The sequence below is a fragment of the Mesoplodon mirus genome, assembly GCF_964341445.2.
Source record: "Mesoplodon mirus genome assembly, chromosome: 6".
Taxonomy (NCBI): Eukaryota; Metazoa; Chordata; class Mammalia; order Artiodactyla; family Ziphiidae; genus Mesoplodon; species Mesoplodon mirus.
In genome coordinates, this window is record NC_138982.1 from 78,888,364 (window position 1) to 78,913,400 (window position 25,037).

Consider the following 25,037-nt stretch of genomic DNA (forward strand, 5'->3'; position numbering starts at 1 on the left):
ATTTTGAGGTAATTTTTTTAATAACCTTAATTGTGATTACTCTATGGATCTTTAATCCTAGACCTTTTAGATATCATAGTTAACTTCTGGAGTATCTTATTAATATTTCTCATACCCTAACCCACCCTGTATATTAGACTAGTACTTTATTACTCCATATTTCAGGTAAAACACTGTAATAGTAATATTTATCAAGTACTCATACTTGGTGCTTTTCTAAGTGCTTTACCTTTATAATCCCCACAGTAACCCTATGATTTAATAATTATCCCTATTTTAAGAAAAATGAGGGCTTCCCTGGTGGCACAGTGGTTAAGAATCTGCCTGCCAATGCATGGGACATGGGTTTGAGCCCTGGTCTGGGAAGATCCCACATGCCACGGAGTAACTAAGCCCGTGTGCCACAACTACTGAGCCTGTGCTCTAGAGACCGCGAGCCACAATGAGCCACAATGAGCCACAACGAGCCACAAGTACTGAAGACTGCGTGCCTAGAGCCCGTGCTCCGCAACAAGCGAAGCCACCACAATGAGAAGCCCGTGCACCGCAACGAAGAGTAACCCCCGCTCGCAGCAACTAGAGAAAGCCTGTGGGCAGCAAAAAGACCCAACGCAGCCCTAAATAAACAAACAAACAAATACATTTATAAAAAAAAAAAAAGTGAGGCACCAAGAGGTTAAGTAAACCTTTTCTGAAATTATACAACTAAGAAAAGTATAAACTAAGCAGTCTGCCTCCACAAGCTTTAACTACGGCACTATATGCCTGCAGAGGGTCTGGATACATTCAGTCCTGTGAGGACTACACAGGATGAAGGACTTCTGTCTGTGCTGGATCTAGGCTCACTCTGCCTTGGGTGAATCTCTAATCTGACCCCATCAGTTGTTCTGTTTCAGCCCAGGCATGGTAGCACTGTGCAGAAACGTGTCCTATTTATTAAGTGTGGGTATAAAAGGCAGCCTTTTGGTAATGTGCTGGAATTCTAATTGAGCCCTTATAAAATCTGATATTTTTAGTTAATGAGTTTTCGTCAGCTCACATTATGGTGATTAATTCTCTGGATTAGAACAGGCAAATCTGCTATGAACAACCAAGTCCATTAAGATTATATCATTTTTTTATCTCAAAGTTTTCTGAGCATGAAGTGATCTTACATCAAAGGTACCTAAGTTGTTTTACTTTTACCACTGTAATTCATTCAGTCACTAAATCTTACTACTTATTGTTTCAAGCTTTCTTCTGTCTGTCATAAAATGGTGGATAGTTAAACATTAAAACTGATAAATTTTTTAAATGTTTATTTAAAATAAACTCATTGTATATGAATTTAAGTAACATTTTTGTGAAAGTAATTATATTCCAATTTTCTTTTTAATGTTATGAGAGTAGTGGCATTGTTTTACATTGTTGTCTCTTGAGTGTCTGGCTTAATAGAAGACAGCTGGTTTCTTCTGTCTGCTTCATTCAGTCTTGCGATTTTTGGTTTGTTTTAAGTATATGAAGAATATCTTTCTTTACACACATATGCAGCTGAAAAAGAGAGGAGCATTTTGAGCTTCTCTGGTGGCACAGTGGTTGAGAGTCCGCCTGCCGATGCAGGGGACACAGGTTCGTGCCCCGGTCCGAGAAGATCCCACATGCCGCGGAGTGGCTGGGCCCGTGCGCCATGGCCGCTGAGCCTGTGCGTCTGGAGCCTGTGCTCCACAGCGGGAGAGGCCATGACAGTGAGAGGCCCGCGTACCGTAAAAAAAAAAAAAAAAAGAGAGGAGCATTTTGGTAACCTTTTTAGATAATTGTGGATTTTTTTGATACTCCACCAAATTTGGGTTGTTTCTACCACTAATGAGTAGTCTCTTAAAGGTTCGTTTGTTGCAATCAAGAATCTGAACCCATGGGCTTCCCTGGTGGCGCAGTGGTTGAGAGTCCGCCTGCCGATGCAGGGGACGCGGGTTTGTGCCCCGGTCCGGGAAGATCCCACATGCTGTGGAGCAGCTGGGCCCGTGAGCCATGGCCGCTGAGCCTGTGCGTCCGGAGCCTGTGCTTCGCAACAGGAGAAGCCACAACAGTGAGATGCCCGTGTACCGAGAAAAAAAACAAAACAAAACATTTTTTAGTGGTAAACAAATTAAGAATGAATTATTTTCTGGTAATGGTAGGCTTAAAAAAAAAGCCACTATTCTGTATTATCAGTATCTTACCAGTTTTTCTTAAGTTCTTCGGTTAAAACAGTAAAATTGGGCTTCCCTGTTGGCGCAGTGGTTAAGAATCCACCTGCCAATGCAGGGGACATGGGTTCAAGCCCTGGTCCGGGAAGATCCCACATGCCACGGAGCAACTAAGCCCGTGCGCTACACCTGCTGAGCCTGTGCTTTAGAGCCCGCAAGCCACAACTACTGAGCCCATGTGCCACAACTACTGAAGCCCACATGCCTAGAGCCCATGCTCTGAAACGAGAAGCCACCGCAATGAGAAGCCCGTGCACCTCAAGGAAGAGCAGCCCCCACTCGCCGCAACTAGAGAAAGCCTGCATGTAGCAACGAAGATCCAATGCAGCCAAAAATAAATTTTTTAAAAAAACCTGTAAAATTATGGAAGATTTGGTTGCTTGTACAGCATTTTTTAAATGATGTTTGAGTCTGCAACAATTATTTAACTTGTTAATTGGAACAGGTTTAGGAGCAACTCAGTTTCAACATAAAATTAGATCTAGTCACCTAGATCAGTAACTCAGCAATTTTTGAACATTTGTTGTGCTGTGTTAGGTACCGGGGATGCCAACTTGAATAAAAGACTTGGCTCCCATGGGAGTTTAAAGTTGAATGTGGAGCCAAGCCTTAAGACACAAAAGTGTAAAATGTGCTATTAGACTTCAGTACTTTTTCTGACACTATTATGTCATTTAAATGATTGTAATAGTTTTAGAATATTATATATAATCAAGAAGATTGAAGCATATACATTTTCTTGAACTTTTAAAATTACAACCAGATTTTTAGATTCTCTTATTTAAAATGTTGGAGACAATTTTATTAAGCAATTTTTAAAACTCATCCTCATTGCTGTTATGTGTACTTAAAGGAATCCAGTTTCAAAATATTGGAATAACAGAAAGTAGATCGGTGGTTGCTTGGGGCTGAGAGTAGAGGCAGGCAGATTGAAAGCACAGGAGTAAGAGGGAACTTTTTGGGGTAGTAGAAGTATTCTATATTTTGATCATGGTGGTGATTATTCCAGTATATACATTTGTCAAAACTTGCTGAACTGTAGTCTAAAATGGGTACGTTTTATTGTATATAAATTTTACCTCAATGAAATTAATTTAAAAGGAAAACTAGGCAGTGGAAAAAATAGTGTTTCTAAATATTTCCTTATGTTGGTATTTAAGCAGTTTCTCCCCAACTAACTCTTATCTTCACAGGTAGCACAGAAGTGCGTTGTCATCCTTTATGTCCTGGTTTTTTTTTTTTTTTTTTTTTTTTTTCTTTTTGCGTATGCGGGCCTCTCACTGCTGTGGCCTCTCCCGTTGCGGAGCACAGGCTCCGGACGCGCAGGCTCCGGATGCGCAGGCTCAGCGGCCATGGCTCACGGGCCCAGCCGCTCCGCGGCATATGGGATCCTCCCAGACCGGGGCACGAACCCGTATCCCCTGCATCGGCAGGCGGACTCTCAACCACTGCGCCACCAGGGAGGCCCTATGTCCTGGTTTTTTAATTGGGAAATATGATCACTCTATGTACACAAGAAATAAAACCATTATTATTTATAAATTACATATTATGTTCAGGACATCATGACAAGGCAGAACCATCCAAAGGAAAGAGGAGAATAAAGTATCTGTACTACTTTTGTGTTATAAACCAAGTTCATTTTTTTTGGCCAGCCAGTTTTCAACTATGAGTAAATGATGAATTTTGCTTATAACCCTCATTCTGTACAGAAGCTGTGCCATATTTGGTCTTGAAACACTGTAGTGCGTTATTTCCATCCTTCTTAGGTGTCTCTCTTTTTTTTTTAATAGTTTTAAAAAAATTAGTTTGGTTGAGCTGGGTCTTAGTTGCAGCAGGGAAGCTCCTTAATTGTGGCAGGCTGTCTCCTTAGTTGCAGCTCGAGGGCTCCTTAGTTGTGGCTCGCTGCCTCCTTAGTTGTAGCATGCAAACTCTTAGTTGTGGCATGCATGTGGGATCTAGTTCCCTGACCAGGTATTTAACCCGGGCCCCCTGCATTGAGAGCGTGGAGTCTTAATCACTGTGCCACTAAGGAAGTCCCTCTCTTAGGTGTCTTTAAACTGCAGATAAATTTCCCAGAATATGTCTGGGAAGAGGCCAGCAATTGGGGCTGATAGGAAACCATTGCGGTTGGATGTGGGGGAGGATGAAAAAGCAGGACTGAATTCCTGGTTAATTCCTTTAAGTACTGGAGTAACATGTGATATTGTCTTCTAGAATTACCCCTAACCACTAGAGTATCTAATGGACTACTAAATTATAGTACTGCAGCCCTACATTAGCACTTCCATAATAACTGTGGTCTTATTTTTTAATTAAAGAGTTAATTATCAAGACCTTTTGGTTCTTTTTATTCTTTTGCTGTCTTTTGTATTTCTCATTGCTTGTGTTCTACACATTTTATTTGTATATCAATTGTTTGGACTCAGAACTTTTTTTTTTTCCTGGAGGAACAATGCAGATCTTGGCGGTTAGTTCTCCAGGCTAGCCTGGGGAAGCCTACTATATTTATAATATGCTCAAAGAATAGTACCATGAAACTCTCCCTACTTCCTCCCCGAAGTGTCTACAGGCGTATTTCTTCAAGGATATGTTTCTCTGATATAGGGTTTAGGACTGGCATAACTGCAAACCCAAGATAAAGGCTCTGACAGAATGAGATTACTGGGGAAAGACAAGGTTCCGTGGGTTAACCTCCTGAATCAATTTGGGTTAGGCTTAGTTGCTTGAAACAGAAATCCCAGAATGGAAGTTGCCTAACTAAACGCATAACGGTGAATTTTTTCCTCACCTAAGGAAAGTTTGGAGGTACGCTGGCCGGGGCTGGGATGGAGGCTTTGTCATCCCAAAGAGCCCAGCTTCTTCCTGTCTTTCTACTCTGTCTTTAGCATGTGGCTTTCATCCTCAAAGCCATCTTGTATTCCAAGAGAGCCATCACACTGTATTTCAGAAAGGAGGAAGGAAGGACAAACGTATACTCCCAGCTCTCTGCCTCTCTTTTAAGGAGCTCTCCCAGAAGTCCCATCCAACAACTTTTGCTTAATGGTTAGAATTTAGTTTCATGGCCCCACTGAACTGCAAGGCAGGCTGGAAAACGGATGTCTCTTAGCTGGGCACGTTATCTGTCTGAATAAAATTGAGAATGAGATATTAAGAAAAATAGGCAGTTTATGGCACACTCTGTTCATGGAAGGACATGAAAAATTGAAGCAAGATTTACAATTTCTACAAAAAGTACAGTTATTCCGGGCCTCTGCAGGCAGCAAGTATAGGGACCAGAGAGAATTGCAGCATTAAAGGGACGAATCCAAGAATGAGTCTGTACAGCCATCCTTAGTGCATAGCTAAGAATGCCCTTGTCAGCTAGGGAGAGAGGATTTTGAAGCCAGAGGGATTTCTTAGGCAGCCATAGGGCTGGCAGTTTCAAGGGGGGGCCCCTATGGCCAGATCCCTGGGGCAGGATGATTGATGGTCATTTTATTTAATGGTTAAGTTGATAGGTTAGCAATCTGCTATACGTCTCACTGAAGAGAGGAAGGGAAAAGAACAAAGTTCATATCTCTCGATTAAGTACTAATGCATTAGTACTTATTGAGGGATCAAGACAGAGAGAGACAAAAGCAAATATCAAGCATTCTTGACCTCTTAGTTTATTGTACAGTTGTGTGATCATGATAGAATTGCCTTCTGGCATATTGGGGAGGGGGTAATTGATTTGTTTATGTTGTTATTTCATGTTGGTGTCTTCAACTAGATTTTAGAGTTCTTGATAATAGAGATGTTTATGCCTTACACTGTTTGAGTCTCCATCCCCTATTAGCATATCACATATATTATCGGTCAGTAGTTTTTGATTCTAATAGTTGTGCTATAGCAGTGATTCTCAACTCTCCCAGATCTTGCACTCCCTTTATACAGTTTGTAGATAATACGATTACCTACACATGTAATTCTTTTAAATTGTTAAAATACCTTACCCATAATATAAAGGAGAATTTTCGAGGAAGTATTTTATAATAAACAACATATATTTTGATGTGTTAATGCTCAATAACTACGCTAGAAGACATAACAACATAGTCAAGTCCAGATGTGTGATTAAGTGCACCTCCAAAGCCAACATATAATGATTTTGAATGGATAGTCCATTTATTCCAGAAACCAGGCCCAACCTTGATGCACGCTGTGGTCTGGGATGCGCCTCCTCTGATGTTGCAGACCCTGGGGGAGCTCGCTGAGTTCTCTGTGAGGTTGTGGCAGGTGGCTATTGTCAGCCACTGTGTGTTGGGAGAATTGTTTAGACTTGGGCACTGGCCTGGGATGACCAAGGAGCTCCAGGACCATACCCACCAGACCTGTATTTTCCCAAGAAAAAAATTCCAGAGGCGAAGCAGAGGAATAAGTCTTCCAGCTGATTAAAAAACATGAAGCCAAAGCTGAGAGTAGATGAATGCAGAAACTAGATTCAAGCTCTGTTGTGTGCTGTGGACTCTGCCAGTTGCTGGGGTCTGTGAGGTGAATATGTGTTCAAAAGACAGAAAATAACTGTAAATTGTGCATGATTGTATATTCACTCTACAAACACCTGTTTTTCAACTACTGTACTAGGGCTAGAGAGTCACAGACAGCCTTGGTCTCCTCTCCTCAGGGAGCTCATATTCTATAGTGAAATCAGACAAGTGAGTCTAACCGATTGTCGTAACTGTTATGAAGTAAGCAAAAATGGGCCAAAATTAGTACGCAGAGGGACTTCTAAAAGGGTAAGTTGGGAAGCTTTCTCTGAGGAGGTGATATTTAAGCTGATTGCTAAAAAATGAGAAGCTAGCCAAGTGAATGGAGGGTCAAGAGCTTTCTAAGCAGAGTTCAAAGCCCTTGAATGTGACAAGAGTTTGCCTTTTTGGAAAAAAAGAAAGAAAGCCATTGTGATTGAAGCCTGGCCAGTGAGACTGAGAGGGTTAGAGGTGTCAGAGAGGTGAGAGGGGCCTGGTCATTCAGGCCCATGATAGAGGGCATTTGGATCTAATTCTAAGTGCAGAGCAAAGGGGAGACAGGACTTAATATTTTAAGATCACTCTTTGCTGCTTTGAGGAGAATGGGTCGGACAGGCAAAGAATCAAAGTTCGTTGGGAGAGACAGACCAAAAGAGAGAATGACCGGGTTGCATGCGGTAGGGGAGGGAGGGGTTGCGGTGGGGAGTGTGGAAGGGTTCAAGGACATGACGTTTACATTGGGTCTTGAAAGAGAAATGTGAATTGGGGTGTGGGAAGGGCAGCGAGGAGACCAGCCAGGCAGAGGGAGCAGCAGAAGCAAAGGCAGGGAGGTGTGTAGCCCATGCTGGGAGAGCAGTAGAGAGGTAGTGTAGCAATGGTCTCATACCAGAACCTGCATCCCCTTTACTGTTCTGAAATGCAGTTTGCAGGTGATATAATTACTTCCACAAATAATTTTTTTTAACTATTAAACTACCCCAGCTATAAAATACAGGAGAATTTAAGCAGAAGTATGTGATTTAATGTGTAAACATTCAAGCGTCACTATACTAGAAGACATAATGAATTAATCAAATGCTTGTACCTACCTACAAGGAAAAGGTTCAGTTTTTGGTTTTTTGTTTTGTCTTGTTTTGTTTTTGTGGTACACGGGCCTCTCACTGTTGTGGCCTCTCCCGTTGCGGAGCACAGGCTCCGGACGCACAGGCTCCATGGCCATGGCTCACGGGCCCAGCCGCTCCACAGCATGTGGGATCTTCCCGGACCGGGGCACGAACCCGTGTCCCCTGCATTGGCAGGCAGACTCTCAACCACTGTGCCACCAGCGAAGCCCAAAGGTTCAGTTTTGAAGAGTTAAGATAAAATTCCATAGAATATTTCCAATATATTATATTTAACATTTTGAAATGAGGCTAAATGAGTATGTTTGTATCTATACACAGAGTCACCATGATGAGACAGTACAAGCACAGACTGATATTGGTGTACACATTGCTAAACCAAATATCATGAGTTTCAATGCTGCTGGTGACTTTTTTTCAAAATGGTGAACAACTCTTGATGAAGCTGCGGGAACACAAAGTACAGTCCTCCCTCGACTTACTTAGTAATTGTGTTTCTAGAAAATTCAGTATGTGTTAAAACCGTGCAAAAGTCCTTTGAGAATATATGAAATTAAGAGAGCTCTGGCGCTTCCCTGGTGGCGCAGTGGTTGAGAGTCCACCTGCCGATGCAGGGGACACGGGTTCGTGCCCCGGTCCGGGAAGATCCCGTGGCCGCTGAGCCTGCGTGTCCGGAGCCTGTGCTCCGCAACGGGAGAGGCCACAACAATGAGAAGCCCGCGTATCGCAAAAAAAAAAAAGAGTCAGAGCTCTAATCTCAGGTAACTAAGATCAAATTTTTCAGTGTTACAAAAATTGTGCAAGATACAAAACTTCTGTTGTTGAGCTGGATCCCTGACCCCCATCCACTGAATACCAAGGCACCCCCCTCCTATTTATTATGACAACCAAAAATGTCTCCATGTTTTTTAATAAAAGGACAGAACTGTCCCTCAGTTTCCACATCTGTACAGTAGATATAACTACCTTCAATCTCATAAGGATTAAATGAGATGATACATAGAAAATGTTAGTATCAGGGCCTGTCCCACCATATGGATTCAATAACCTGATAGTTAGCAGCTGAAAATATAGGTTTAGCAGTTGAAAATATAGATTTAGTCGTAAATAGAAGAGAAGTTAGGACTGGAAATGAAGGTTTAGGAGTCATGTATGTAGGTTCATGTAAACATTACAAAGCACCAGGCAGAAACTTAACATTCAATTTAAGAGGGATAAAAGTAGGGTCCCATGGCCTTCTCCTAATATAACGTCAAGGATGAAGAGGTATGGCTAGGCAACAGTTCATAAGAAAAAGGCAGTCAAGCCTAGATTAGCCATGGTATAATTCAGCTGCTTTTTTTTTTTTTTTTTTTTTTTTTTTTTTTTGCGGTATGCGGGCCTCTCACTGTTGTGGCCTCTCCCGTTGCAGAGTACAGGCTGCAGACGCGCAGGCCTGGCGGCCATGGCTCACAGGCCCAGCCGCTCCATGGCATGTGGGATCCTCCCGGACCGGGGCACGAACCCGTGTCCCTTGCATCAGCAGGCGGACTCTCAACCACTGCGTCACCAGGGAAGTCCCAGCTGCTTTTTCTTAAAAAAAAAAAAAAAAAAAAAAAAAAGCACCGTCTGACAGTGTATTAATAGTGTAATGTCCAGATCATGGAATATTGAGACCCATATGCAAGGTACTACATAGGCTCTGTCTGGGGTTCATTTTGGGAGCCAGGCTTTAAGAGGGCTGTTGACAAAGGTAGTCAAGAGGAGAGAAACTGGAAGGAAAATTTAATGCTACTATTTGAAAAAAATGATAAAGGAGAAGACATGACCATTTTTCAGATAATTTAAAGACAACAGTTTTTGGCAGAAGAGAAAATAAACCTGTTGTTTGTGGAAAACAAATCTAGGACCTTCTGGAAGTTACAAGAAAGCAAATATTTATTTTGTAGTAAGCAATCAACCAGATGCTTGCTCTTTTCAGGGATGATGTAGAATAGAATTTCATGGATAGAGATGATTTCTAAAGACTTTTTCAACTTTTGAAGTGGATGTGGGAATAGACTCCAGGATGGATCACCCCACCAGTCACCTGTGTTAGTTTCACTGATGTGGCTGCCTAACAGGGTCACTTGTTTCTAGCAAGACCCAACGCAGATTCCTCCTGGGCCTGCACTCATTTCAGAGATTTGACTACCTGTAAGTAGCTGAATTCAATTGGCAAGAAAGTCCCAACTCTCAAGAGCCTGTGGGGAAAGAAAGCCAAAATAGGTAACACTCAATGCTATCTATTTTCTGACAAATTTACTTTGACTTACTCTCTCTCTGCCACTTGCCCCCAAACCCTTCACCCTCTAGTTTTCCCAGCCAGTTTGCAGCTGAAGTTTAGGTCACCCTGATCTAATCATTCCAAAATAATTTTTCCTTTTTTAGTCATTACTGTGTTAGATAAGAGGTCAGGGAAGCCTCACGTCAGTTTTTCATATAGTCACCCCCGACCTGGTAGAAAAACTTTCCTTCTGTGATTCTTTCTGAAGTAGTGCTCTAGAACAGTTTCTCACCTGTGGTTGGTCCACCGACTCCCTCAAAGTGTATGTGAAAGTGTGTGTGTGTGTGTGTGTGCGAGCACACGCGCGCACGCTCACATGTGCGTGTGCATTCATTTCTCTGAGGAGAGGGATATCAGCATTCATTCGACTCCCAAAGGCGTGTATCTGTAAGAAGATTAAGAGTCACTTAAACCAGCCTCTTAGGTAAGACAGATCCCCGTTTTTTATTTTTATATTGCGTGTCTTTCATCTACCTTTAGTTAAATTCCAAACTGAGGTGTGGTGAATTGTTCAACAAGGACCAGGTTCGTTGGAAACCTCCCTAAGCTCCCTGCTTGGACTGGGAGCCCTTCTTCTGTGATCTTAGAGCACTCTCTGCTCACTGCTGTGAGAGCACTTTCTGCATTATATCGGAAGGGTCCATTTATAGGACTATCTTCCATTATGAGATTTGAAGGGAGGGCCTGTGTTGTATTAATTTTCATATTCCAGACATTCAGCATCATACCAGGTATGTAACAGATGCTCAAAAATGTTCTTGACCTGAACCATTTACCCATAATAAGCCAACAGATTCTTCTTTCCTTCCCAAGCAGCCAAAGTTTTAAGCACTTAACCTGAGCCAGGTATTATATTAGGCATTGGGAAAACAGAGGTAGGCTCCCTTCATGGAGCATATGGGCTATATCCAGAGGGGACATGATTTTTGCCACCCCCTGGAGCTGCTGCATTTGAGCCATATGCATTTACAATAGTGCTGACCTTGCAAAAACTCCCCTTTTTATAACAGATATTAGTTATATGCACATACTCTATTTTTATCACTCAAAACAAAAATGAAAAAGCTTTTTCTAGTCTTCCTTAAAACCATCCATTAAAAATGTCTCTCCAAAATCCTTTTTCTCTTTGAGTAGTGTTAATGCTTTGCTTCCAAAAAGAGAAAAGTTAGAAGATACTGATAAAGTAGTGTCAGCATTTAGGACCATGTTCTGCACATAGAAGTGTTTTTTGTTTTGTTTTTTAAAATTCAAAAGGAAAAATTCATGATTCAAAAAAAATAAAATAAAAAATAAAGCAAAACTTTCCTGCCTGGTTCACTAGTGTGTTCTTTTTCTTTTTCAGCTTATACGTATCTTAAATGCCATGGATTTGAGTTTATGTCAAACTACGTTCGTAGTTTTCTAACTTTTATTTAAAAGCAGGAACACCCTTTCTTCAAACCTAAATAAAATCAAGCAGAGCAGTTTGCTGAAAGAAAGAGCCTTTGCTGCTATCCCCAGTGCCCTAAGGGGGTGCCAGGGAGCCTGGTTTGAGAACTACTGGACCAGATGGTATTTATGGATCAGTAGTTGACTTGGGCAGGATCTGTCCACAGAACTAGACATAAGGAGTGCCAAGTTGAAAGCACTGTGCTGTCTCTTTTTCAAGTTCTTTACACTTAAAGAGTTAATGACCTTGAGGAGCACAGCAAAAGTATTTCAAAAGATATGCTGTGTCTCCCCCACCTGAAGACTCTAGTTTAGTAGGTATGAACTACTATAGATGCTCCAGCATCTATAATTTTAAATAACTCCACTAACCTAGGAGAAGGCTTCTTTCATGTGGTCTTTGAAAGTGCAAAAAGTTAGTACATTACTTATGCCTCAAAATATCTGCACTGCTTAGAGGGAATGTGCCTTTTTGGATTCCTGGGTTAAGCTTCAGAGATTTAAAAAAATACTTCTATTTCCATTGCAGTCACTGTTCCTGCTGCCTGAGCCACTTCCCCCCATATATCTGCATAACTGTGTCTAGTGTTTATTGTCGGTCTCCAACCTCTGAAATGTAAGCTTCATTTGGGTGGGCGTTTTTGTCTATTTTGTGCATCGATTCATCACATGCTCTAGAAGAGTGCCAGGCATGTTATAGGCAGACAGTAAATATTTGTTGAATAACTACTATTAGTGGGGTTATTCAGATATGTTATTGGTTAAAAAGACTTCTTGAATTGCTCTGGAAACCTAACCTCTTCCATCTATAGCGATTTCTGTAAGAGAGTGTTCCAAGTGCCCAAAACCAGATGTGTTAGTGAAAATGTGTAACACTCCTATACAACAGAGTTAGTTGGCTCTTGATGGACTGTGACTTTATTTTCAAAACAGGATGTGATATGGTCTGACTTTGGGTTTCCTGGAAGAAATGGACAGGAAAGTACATTGTGGATCGGCTCCATGGGGGCCCATACACCCTGTCATCTGGACTCCTATGGTTGCAACCTAGTATTCCAGGTACAAGGAAGGTAATGCACATGTGCATGCACATGCATGAGGGAGAGAGAAAGAGAGAGAGAGAGTGTGTGTGTGTGTCTTTTGTGTGTTGCACAGGAAGAGGAATGAGTGTCGGGTAGGGGGCAGGACTCCCTGCTCCATCCTATCAGCCTGCCTCATGACCAGGGCAGATCTCTTAACCTCTGGTTCAGTCTCCTCCTTTGTGAAATAAGGGGAACAGTATAGATGGTGGTGTCTGTGTTGATTGGTCAGAAAGCTGATCAATCAAGTAATAAAGCTGATTATTACTGTCAGAAAGCTGATCCTAGAACTCTAGGAGTACACTCCCAGTTTAGCTAGACAGATGTCTGCTTAGCTCTATAATGTAAGAGTCTGCATTAGTAGCTGTAGAGCGTAGGGGGTGGGACTTGCTCTCTTGTTTTGGGAGGGCAGTGGGAAAACGATGACTGCTCGTGCCCACAAGCTTCAGCAGTGTGGCATGAGATTGCCTCATCCGTGCACGCGTGTTGGCTTTTCAGGAACAGGAGAACGCTGTGACTGCTCATGCGCACCAGCCCCAGCCACGGGGCAGGGCTGTGTTGCAGCCTCCCACACTCACAGACTTCAGCTAGGGAGCAGGAGAATGCCAGGACCGTTTGTGCCCACCTGCCTGCACCAGGGCTGGGGAAGTGCTCTGGTCACTGGAGCTATTCGGCTTCAGCATTGCGGCAGGGTAGAGCCACAGTTGCTCGCCCCTGCATCCGAGCTTGCCCACCTGTGCCCGCAGGTTAGGTGGGGAACACAACAATGGCGTCTGCCAGTGCTTCCATCCCGGGGGAGCATTTCCATCATTTCCCACCCCTTCGGTGGATACTCTCAGATTCTAAATGACTTTCCTTCACGTGTAGTCTCAACACTTTTCAAACTGCTGTTATTTTGCTAGGGTTTGGGACAAGTGAGATGTACGTGAACCCTTTACGAGGGGAGTCTCAGTTTCGTGTAGCACTCGGGGACCCTTAGACACCTGTCCCGTTGGTTTCCTAAGCCAGCTGTTACAGGGGCTCATCTCTGTGGTATAGATCCCAGGGGCCGGGGCTCCTAATGTGGGGTGCCAGCCCTTAACTTCCCGGGAGAAGCCCTTTTTTGGTGAGGTCCCTTCCTGTTGTGTGCCACCACGCAGGGGCTGGGGGTTTTGGCGGGAGCGTCTCTCTGCCTCTCCTGCTCATCTTGATGTAGTTAGTCCTTTTTATTCTTTATTGTGGAGCACGTGTTCAGCTAGTTCTCAGGTTCTTTTCAGAGGGAACTGGTCTATATGTACATGTGTATTTTTTGTGCCTGTGGGAGGAGGTAAGTTCAGGGTCTTCCTCTGCTACCATCTTTGAACTGCTCCCCCCACGTGTGAAGTACTCTGAAAACTATAAAACTGTATGAAATAGTTCCTCCTGGATTCCTCAGGTCTTTATTAAGCAGCCTAGAACGTCTAGGTGCATTATTAATGCACTATGGTTACAGCAGTGAATCAAGTGTGCCTGGTCCCTGCCCTTATGGAGTTAATAGTCTGAACCTTAAATTTCGTTAGAGAAGGCATCATTTTAAGTGGCTGCTTTCCGTGTGTTCTGAGTGGAAAATAAGCCAAAGAAATTCAGTTGGAAAAACATTACCGAAAAATACCTGGGTTCTTTCTGTGATATAAAATTAATATAGCTTTACTTTAATTTTGTCATAGACCATATTTTCTGGCCTCATATAGCTCTGGAGTAATAAAATAACTAACTTTTCAGTAAATATTTATTGAGTATCCTGCTGTGCAGATACCATGTGTTACAGTAGGAACAGAGGTGAACAAGTAAGACACCTCTCTGCCCTAAGAGAGTGTATGTACGGTTAGAGTGCAGGGAAGCCCACGGATTGCTGTGATATATCTAGGCAGAATGAACATGCCCTTGAGAAAGGTTTCGTAGAGCCATGCAACTAAAAAGTAGAAGAGAAAATGTTCCTGTTGGAAAGATGAGGGAAGATTTCAGAGGGGAGTTGCCATTTGAGATGGGTTTCAAAGGGTGGGTGAATGTTCAAAAGACACAGGTGGGAGGAGCAAAGGGACCAGCATGAGCAGAGTCCCAGGAAAGCGTGGGGTATATAGAGGGCCCAGTGAGTTGTCCGTGTAAGTTGTGCATTAGAGACAGAGGGATTAGTAGGAAAGGCAGGGTGGAGCCTGAGGGTCTTAATGCCCAGGCAAATACTGCTTATTCTCTGTTCTTTCAGCATCAGAACCAAGAGGTTTTTGAGCCAGGGATGACATGATGATTGACTACCTTTTCTGATTAAGAACACAAGGATGCAAATATATTACATTTTAAACTTAGCGAAGCAAATTGTATGGGATGGTTATCATCATGGCTGTTCCTTTGGGAAACACAGCTATAGTGCAGGGGTCTGGAGATCTGTGACCTAGTACTGGGTCCACCACTAACAAGCCCAGTGAATGACACTGAGCAAACCCTGGCTCCCTCTTCCACTTCTTTGAATGTAAGATTAGACTGATGATCTCTTAAGGGTCCTTCCAGCTCTAACATTCTAAACATCCTAAATGCCAAAAATTCTCCCAAACTAGTCATAGGTCCAGTGGGAAGAAGCAGCTTTATCATCTCTAAGGCAAAATAAGACTTTATATTTCCTAGTTTGAGAAGAGCAGTCAGCTCTTTTGAAAGGACATGTTTTGAAAGGACATGATAGCCCCTCTGTAACTGTCAGGGGTCACTAGAGGGCTTTAGGGCTTGTCTCAGAACTAGGTTCTTTTCCCTCTCTCTTTGCTTCCCCATCTGTGTATTTCTGTCTGTCTGTGTCTCTTCCTTTTTCACACTTCTCCCTCCTTTGCTTCAGACTTCCTCCCTCTGTTGGCTCAAAGTATTGGTGTGTCTAGTGTTTTGTGAGTTAAGGTTTATCACTTCCATTTTTCAAAAAATTTTAAAGTGACAAACATTTTACAGTTTTCTTTTTGAAAATGCCTATATGATACTACTTTTTAGTTGTGTGGCATCATTCGTGCATTTCTCTTCCTTAATGGATCAACTTAACAAATGTTTAGGTTTAGGAGTTTACAGCCCCAATAGGGAGAAGTCTGGAAACTGTTGGGTGGGTAGTTACTCTGGATGAATGGTTACTCTGCATAAGAGAGGAATCCAGAGATTTCAAAGGGTAGAGATTATTCTGGGGAGCTCTAGACTCAGGGATGGAAACCGTTTATGAGGAGGCTGACTTTGATTTGGGATAAGAAAGAATGATCTTACAAAGGAGCTCCTGTCCCTGCAAAGAGGCTGCTCAGGGCATCATGAGATACCCACTAGTTGCTGCCCTTCCTTTACTAGGTGTCTGCAGAGGAGATTCCAGCCCTGAGTGAGAGATGGGCCAGGTGACCCCTGCGGTTCCTGTATTCCTTTATGGATTGAATGAAAATGAGTGAAAATGAGCACTTAGCTGCTGCCTTCTTACATGTTTTGTCTCAAGTTTAGAGTACTAACTTGTATGTTATTTTTTTAACTAGGAAAAGATGGCATCTCTTTCCTCCTGAAGATACTCCTTTCCTTTATCCAACTAGAATCCCTTATGAAGAATCTAGCGTGTTCAGTAAAATCAATGTTGTCAATCCTGATTTAAAACGTTTTCCTCAATTTTGGAAGGCTCGAAGACATATGGTTACCCTGAGCCCCGGACAGGTAATGGGAGCTTTGAAACATTGGTGACCTGTCAGTGGACACCCCAGCTATAGCTTCTTTCAAGTCTTTATGCCACGTGCCTCCCTATCAATACAAATGACAATGGTTCCTTCCCTGCTGCCCTGCTATTGGAACATAGCTTCCCGAGCTGTAGGCTTCACGCACAATCCCTGCTTCACAGGTCATGGGAGGGAGATGGGAGGAGGGAACACAGCTCCTCCTGCTGGTGAAGAGGAGAATGGCCTGTGGAGGAAGATGCAAAAACTCAGTTATTTTTATTCAGGTTAAGAGAAGGTGTCAAGGCGTGAGTACTTGAACATTTGTGGAACATTTATTCACAATTAATATCTGTTCAACCAAGATAAAATCCAGACGCACAAACACAGGTTCGAACGCATCCAGTTAGTGGGCCAACAAAGGCAGAATGAACTAAGAACGATTTAGGGTTTTTTGTTTGTTTGTTTTAATTGAAGTATAGTTGATTTACAATATTGTGTTAGTTTTTGGTGTACAGCAAAGTGATTCAATTATATATTTTTTTTCAGATTATTTTCCATTATAATTTATTGCAAGATATTGAATATCTTGTGCTATATCGTAAATACCCTGTGCTATATCGTAAATCCTTGTTGCTTATCTATTTTATGTATAGTACTTTGTGTCTGTTAATCCCCCACTCCTAAGTTACCCCTTTCCGCATAACCAAACATGATAATTGTAAGTTTGTTTTCTATGTCTGTGAGTCTGTTTCTGTTCTGTATATAGATTCATTTGTATCATTTTTTAGATTCCACATATAAGTGATACCATATAATATTTGTTGAGAATGATTTGCTTTTAAGCAAGAATGGATGTTACTTTTGTAACTGACTGTCTCTGAAACATTTCCAAAGGTTTAGTACTTAGTGCTGCTACCCAGTGGGGAATATCACCTTTACAACACTGGCATTTGCTGTCTGATATTTTATTAACATTTGCAAGTTTTTCTTAGTCTCTTAAGGAGATTTTATTCCCTTGATTATCCCTCTGACCTGCCTGTGTTCCTTCTTTTGCTCCCTTCTCGCTGGCTCTTCCTGCTTCCTTTACACTCGAGTGCTCCAGCTCGAACGATTTCACTAAGTTTCCTCAACCCATCAGCAGTCATTCCCCATTCACCTATTCCCCCCAGCCCTTGACAACCACTTCTCTCCTTTCTTTCTGTATAGATTTACCTATTCTGGACATTTCACATAAGTGCAGTTGTGCAGTCTGTGGACTTCTGTGTCCGGCGTTTTTCACGTCGCATAATATCCTCAAGGTTCATCCAGGCTGTAGAATGTTATTAGCACTTCATTCTTTTTTTTTTTTTTTTTTTTTTTTTTGCGGTATGCGGGCCTCTCACTGTTGTGGCCTCCCCCATTGCGGAGCACAGGCTCCGGATGCGCAGGCCCAGCGGCCATGGCTCACGGGCCCAGCCGCTTCGCGGCATATGGGATCCTCCCAGACCGGGGCACGAACCCGTATCCCCTGCATCGGCAGGCGGACTCTCAACCACTGCGCCACCAGGGAGGCCCCACTTCATTCTTTTTTATGGCTGAATATATTCCATTGTGTGGATATACATTTTATTTATCCATTAAACAGCTGATAGATATTTGGGTTGTTTCCACTTTTTGGTTATTACGAATAATGCTGCTATAAACATTTGAGTACAAGTTTTTGTATGAGCATATATTTTCAGTTCTCTTAGGTATATACGTAAGGGTGGAATTGCCGAGTCATATGATAACTCTGTGTTTTTTAACTTTTGGGGGAATTGCCAAACTGTTTTCCACAGCAGCTGCACCATTTTACATTCCCACCAGCAATCTATGAGGGTTCTAATTTCTTCACATCCTCACCAACACTTGTTATTTTCCTTTATTATTATTATATTACTACAACTATAGCCATTCTAGTGGATGTGAAGTGGCTGCTAATTCTTTTTTTCTTCTATTTTAATAGCCAAATTCGAATGAGTATTTCTGTCTGTTGTATCAGTTTTCCTTATATCATGCTGTTTCCTGAATCCACCATAAACTGGCTCTCTCTCTTACCACTTTACTTGAAAGTATACTCTATGATAGGACATTAATGACCTCCTAATGACTAAATCCAGTGGCTGAAGTGGACGTTTTTAGTGCCCCGTTCTCTTAAAAGGAGGTCTCTTCCCATCTCCACCTTGTCCATAGCAAGTACCACCATTTTCCTAAATCCGAAGCCCAGAAGCTTCAGATCATCTCCATCTGCTGTACTCAGCCTTCCACAAACTCTTGTAATGACTCTGGATAAATGCAGTCCTTCTTGATTCTGCCCATTGCTTTTGTTTGCTATATCTTCCTATTTAAAAGTTAACATTTAATTTAATAATTGGACCATTGCAAGAATCTCCTGTCCTTCCCAGACTCTCCCACAATGTCACTGTCTTAACCATCCCCCTACTCAGAACTTCTCAGCAACTTAAAATGCCTACAGGATAAAATCCAGATTCTTTATTCTGAACTCAGGGCCCTCCACTGGCCCTAACCTGATTCACCACTTTATTCCCCTTTACTCCTTCTGCAGTAGTAAGACTAACCTACTTGCTGTCCCTCGACAGTCCCACCTCCCTTGCCCACTTCTCCCTCCTGGCATGTCCTCATTCTCTCTTAATCCTGGTTCAAATCACACTTCCTCCATCCAGGTTGCCCCTAACCTCCCTAGAAGCATGCCTGCTTCTCCCACCTCTGAAGATCTCTAGCACCAGTGTCCACTCCTCTGATTTACCACTTATATAATTTATAAATTATGTAAGTGGTTATAGTGATTTACCACTTTTCTATATATTATTTTTTCATTGGCTAGATTTTAGACTGTGAGAAGGCAGAAAATATGTCCTATGTGTTTACCTCTGCCCTTTCTCAGAACTCATACAACTATTATGTGATGGAAAGGAGGAAAAGTTACAATCTCAGAATCCTTTACTAAGATTTGGATGCAGACAGAGAAGGTCCAGGATAAAGGAGAGTAGAGACTGGAGAAGCTAGTAATATCCTTTGTGGAACATGCAAACTTGTTAATTTAAGAAAAGGAATAAAAGGATTGTGGGGTTTTTTTTCTTGTTTCCCTTTCCTATTAAAATATTATTATAAATTCATTTGAGTTTGTTTTTTTTCCTTAGCTTCATTTAAGATCTGATTCTGACATAAAAATAAAATGTTCTGTTCTTGTGCTAACCGTTTTTTGTTTGGTTTTCAGGTTCTGTTTGTCCCCAGACACTGGTGGCATTATGTGGAATCCATTGATCCTGTCACTGTCAGTATAAACTCATGGATTGAGCTGGTATTTTTTTTTTTCTAACAAATGTAATCTCCCTGCTTTTAAGATATACAGTGCCTGTCTATAGAACTTGGTGATTAATTTTCACCAACTCCAGTGTTACTTTGTTTTGCTCTCCCGTAATTTATGTATTCTGCTCTCTGTTGATGGATAGTGAGGTTGGAAATAGGATTTTTGTGACACACCATTCTCTTTCTTTTAAGGGCACAAAATGGGCCCTGATGTTGGTGTGCCGGGTCTTCTCCCTTGACCGGTGTTGTTAGGAGAATCATGTTGGGCCTGGCTGGATCTGCCACGTGTGTCCCACGTTGCCAGTCCCATCCCCCACCATCTGGGCTGGAAATATTTGCTTCTTGGTTCAGGGTCCTCATTAATAATTGCAGAATTCTCAGTCCTGACTTACACATTTTCTCAGAGCAGTCTTTCAGTGCTAGGTGTTAGCATTTTATTTCTCCCAAAGGCTTTTCCCCTCCAATATGCTGTGCTTAATCCTGGTTGCCTGCTCTACTTGACAATTAGAATGGCTACTCTTATGGCTCAAGTCTGTCTCTTCCACCTGAGGTGTCATTTTATCTTTGTATGCTTTAACCAGAGGCTTTGACTGTGCCTGTGCCCTCGTTAACCTGAGGCCTTGAATGCATCTCTACTCTCCTGTACCCAAAACCTTGATTGCATCTCTCTCCTCTCTTTGGCTGCCGCACTGTCCCCTCACTCAGACTATTCTTACCCTTAGATAATGGGAAGGGCTTTGGCACAGGGGGAGCATAAGGAATACTATAACAGCAAGCTCTATTGTGTGGCTTAGAAGAGTCGTAACCCTTGGGTGAGAAGTATAATGGGAGATCAATAGACTTACAGTTAGAAATTCTGCTTAACTGATTGCCTTGCTTGGTATCCCCCTTTCTGCTCCAGTGTTCAGAATGTCCCTCTGAAAAGAAGTTGGTCAATTATAGTACTTAAGTCATTTATTTTCTTTTACTCAGAGATCACATTTTTATGTTGCCTGTAGTCCAATGTCTGAAATCCTTTAATAATATGTATTTGTCTAGTTTTCCAGTTGTTTACGGTAGGAAAGTAATTAAGTTACTGTTACTCTATCACAGCCAGATGTGGACATCTCAGTTGAATCATTTTTATGCCCATTATCTGAAATACGTTATTACTGTTTACATTTTTTTTAAGATAAGATTTCTTTGTCTCTAAGGGTAGTCAACATACTATTCTTTAGCGCATGGTCTTATACATATTAAATAAAAAATACTAGGTGCAGCGCAGAAGGAGAGCCACTGCAGGCCAGCTTCTCCAACTCTGAAGGCACTCCAGGGATTGGAAACCATGAAATCCAAGCATCAAAGTGAATGGCTTAATTTGCTACACCTCAGATCATCTTCAAGTGTTAATTGAAATTATCCACAGAACACTGAATCAAAATTAAAGTTAAATACATATATAGAGAAGCAAGAAGAGCTACAGTCCTGCAGCCTGTGGAATGAAAACCACATTCACAGAAAGACAATATGAAAAGGCAGAGGGCTGTGTACCAGATGAAGGAACAAGATAAAACCCCAGGAAAACAACTAAATGAAGCGGAGATAGGCAATCTTCCAGAAAAAGAATTCAGAATAATGATAGTGAAGATGATCCAGTACCTTGGAAAAAGAATGGAGGCAAAGATTGAGATGATGCAAGAAATGTTTAACAAAGACCTAGAAGAATTAAAGAACAAACAAACAGAGATGAAAAATACAATAACTGAAATGAAAAATACACTAGAAGGGATCAATAGCAGAATAACTGAGGCAGAAGAACAGATAAATGACCTGGAAGACAGAATGGTGGAATTCACAGCAGGGAACAGAATAAAGAAAAAAAGAATGAAAAGAAATGAAGACAGTCTAAGAGACCTCTGGGACAACGTTAAACGCAACAACATTCGCATTATAGGGGTCCCAGAAGGCAAAGAGAGAGAGAAAGGACCGAGAAAATATTTGAAGAGATGATTGATAGTCAAAAACTTATCTAACATGGGAAAGGAAATAGCCACCCAAATCCAGGAAGTGCAGAGAGTCCCAGGCAGGATAAACCAAAGGAGAAACACACCGAGACACATAGTAATCAAATTGGCAAAAATTAAAGACAAAGAAAAATTACTGAAAGAAACAAGGGAAAATTAACAACACATAAGGGAACTCCCATAAGGTTAACAGCTGATTTCCCAGCAGAAACTCTACAAGCCAGAAGGGAGTGGCACGATATATTTAAAGTGATGAAAGGAAAGGAGCTACAACCATATTGTAGATTATTCTACTCAGCAAGGATCTCATTCAGAGATCCTCGGAGAAAGCAAAAGCTTTGCAGACAAGCAAAAGCTAAGAGAATTCAGCACCACCAAACCAGCTCTACAACAAATGCTAAAGGAACTTCTCTAAGTGGGAAACACAAGAGAAGAAAAGAACCTATAAAAACAAACCCAAAACAATTAAGAAAATGGTAATAGGAACATACATATTGATAATTACCTTAAATGTGAATGGATTAAATGCTCTAACCAAAAGACACAGGCTGACTGAATGGATACAAAAGCAAGACCCGTGTATATGCTGTCTACAAGAGACCCACTTCGGATCTAGGGACACATACAGACTGAAAGTGAGGGGATGGAAAAAGATATTCCATTCAAATGGAAATCAAAACAAAGCTGGAGTAGTAATACTCAGATAAAATAGACTTTAAAATAAAGAATGTTACAAGAGACAAGGAAGCACACTCCATAATGATCAAGGGGTCAGTCCAAGAAGAAGACATAACAATTATAAATATATATGCAGCCAACGTAGGAGCGCCTCAATACATAAGGCAAATGCTAACAGCTATAAAAGAGGAAATCGACAGTAACACAATAATAGTGGAGGACTTTAACACCTCACTTACAGCGATGCACAGATCATCCAGACAGAAAATTAATAAGGAAACACAAGCTTTAAATGACACAATAGACCACATAGATTTAATTGATATTTATAGGACATTCCATCCAAAAACAGCAGATTACACTTTCTTCTCAAGTGTGCATGGAACATTCTCCAAGATAGATCACATCTTGGGTCACAAATCAAACCTCAGTAAATTTAAGAAAATTGAAATCGTATCAAGCATCTTTTCTGATCACAGCGCTATGAGATTAGAAATAAATTACAGAGAAAAATAAGTAAAAAACAGAAACACATGGAGGCTAAACAATACATTACTAAATAACCAAGAGATCACCGAAGAAATCAAAAAATACCTAGAGACAAATGACAATGAAAACACGACAGTCCAAAACCTATGGGATGCAGCAAAAGCAGCTCTAAGAGGGAAGTTTATAGCAATACAGTCCTACCTCAAGAAGCAAGAAAAATCTCAAACAATCTAACCTTACACCTTAAAGAACTAGAGAAAGAACTACAAACAAAACCCAAAGTTAGTACAAGGGAAGAAATCATAAAGATCAGAGCAGAAATAAATGAAATAGAAACAAAGAAAACAATAGCAAAGATCAATAAAACTAAAAGCTGGTTCTTTGAGAAGAAAAACAAAATTGACAAACCTTTAGCCAGACTCATCAAGAAAGAGGGAGAGGACTCAAATCAATAAAATTAGAAATGAGAAAGGGGAAGTTACAACGGACACTGCAGAAATACAGAGCATCCTAAGAGACTACTACAAGCAACTCTATGCCAATAATATGGACAACCTGGAAGAAACGGACAAATTCGTAGAAAGGTGTAACGTTCCAGGAGTGAACCAGGAAGAAATAGAAAGTATTAACATACCAATCACAAGTAATGCAATTGAAACTGTGATTAAAAATCTTCCAACAGGGCTTCCCTGGTGGCGCAGTGGTTGAGAGTCCGCCTGCCAATGCAGGGGACACAGGTTCGTGCCCCGGTCTGGGAAGATCCCACATACCACGGAGCAGCTAGGCCCGTGAGCCATGGCCGCTGAGCCTGCGCATCCGGAGCCTGTGCTCCACAACGGGAGAGGCCACAACAGTGAGAAGCCTGTGTACCACAAAAAAAAAATTAATTAATTTTAAAAAATTGTAAAAAAAAAAATCTTCCAACAAACAAAAGTCCAGGACCAGACGGCTTCACAGGTGAATTATATCAAACATTTAGAGAAGAGCTAACACCCATCCTTCTCAAACTCTTCCAAAAAATTGCAGAGGAAGGAACTCTCCCAAACTCATTCTATGAGGCCACCATCACCCTGATACCAAAACCAGACAAAGATACTACAAAAAAAGAAAATGACAGACCAATATCACTGATGAATATAGATGCAAAAATCCTCAACAAAATACTAGCAAACAGGGCTTCCCTGGTGGCGCAGTGGCTGAGAGTCTGCCTGCCAATGCAGGGGACACGGGTTCGTGCCCCGGTCCAGGAAGATCCCACATGCCATGGCGGTTAGGCCTGTGAGCCATGGCCGCTGAGCCTGCATGTCCGGAGCCTGTGCTCTGCAACGGGAGAGGCCACAACACTGAGAGGCCCACATCCGCAAAAAAAAAAAAAAAGAAAAAGAAAAAGAAAAGAAAAAAAATACTAGCAAACAGAATCCAACAGCATATTAAAAGGATCATACACCATGATCAAGTGGGATTTATCCCAGGGAATGCAAGGATTCTTCAATATACACAAATCAATCAATGTGATACACCATATTAACAGATTGAAGAATAAAAACCATATGATCATCTCAACAGATGCAAAGAAAGCTTTTGACAAAATTCAACACCCATTTATGATAAAAACTCTCCAAAAAGTGGGCATAGAGGGAACCTACCTCCACATAATAAAGGCCCTATATGACAAACCCACAGCAAACATCATTCTCAATGGTGAAAAACTGAAAGCATTTCCTCTAAGATCAGGAACAAGACAAGGATGTCCACTCTCACCACTATTATTCAACATAGTTTTGGAAGTCCTAGCCATGGCAATCAGAGAAGAAAAAGAAATAAAAGGAATACAAATTGGAAAAGAAGAAGTCAAACTGTCACTGTTTGCAGATGACATTATACTATACATAGAGAATCCGAAAGATGCCACCAGGAAACTACTAGAGCTAATCAGTGAATTTGGTAAAGTTGCAGGATACAAAATTAATGCACAGAAATCCCTTGCATTCCTATACACTAACAGTGAAAGATCAGAAAGAGAAATTAAGGAAACAATCCCATTCACCATTGCAACAAAAAGAATAAAATACCTAGGAATAAACCTACCTAAGGAGGTAAAAGACCTGTACTCAGAAAACTGTAAGACACTGATGAAAGAAATCAAAGATGACACAAACAGATGGAGAGATACACCATGTTCTTGGATTGGAAGAATCAA

At 41.5% G+C, this 25,037-nt stretch overlaps 1 protein-coding gene across 2 annotated transcripts in view; it reads left to right on the forward strand.

The window, feature by feature from the left end:
- The window catches only part of HSPBAP1 (HSPB1 associated protein 1), a 54,460-nt gene that overhangs the window by 24,288 nt on the left and 5,135 nt on the right, over window positions 1–25,037 (forward strand). For both annotated transcript variants that reach the window (XM_082624899.1, XM_082624898.1), the window contains 3 exons: window positions 12,503–12,639; window positions 16,149–16,320; window positions 19,576–19,659. In XM_082624899.1, coding sequence (XP_082481025.1) covers window positions 12,503–12,639; window positions 16,149–16,320; window positions 19,576–19,659 — 393 coding nt within the window. The remainder of the gene's footprint in view (window positions 1–12,502; window positions 12,640–16,148; window positions 16,321–19,575; window positions 19,660–25,037) is intronic.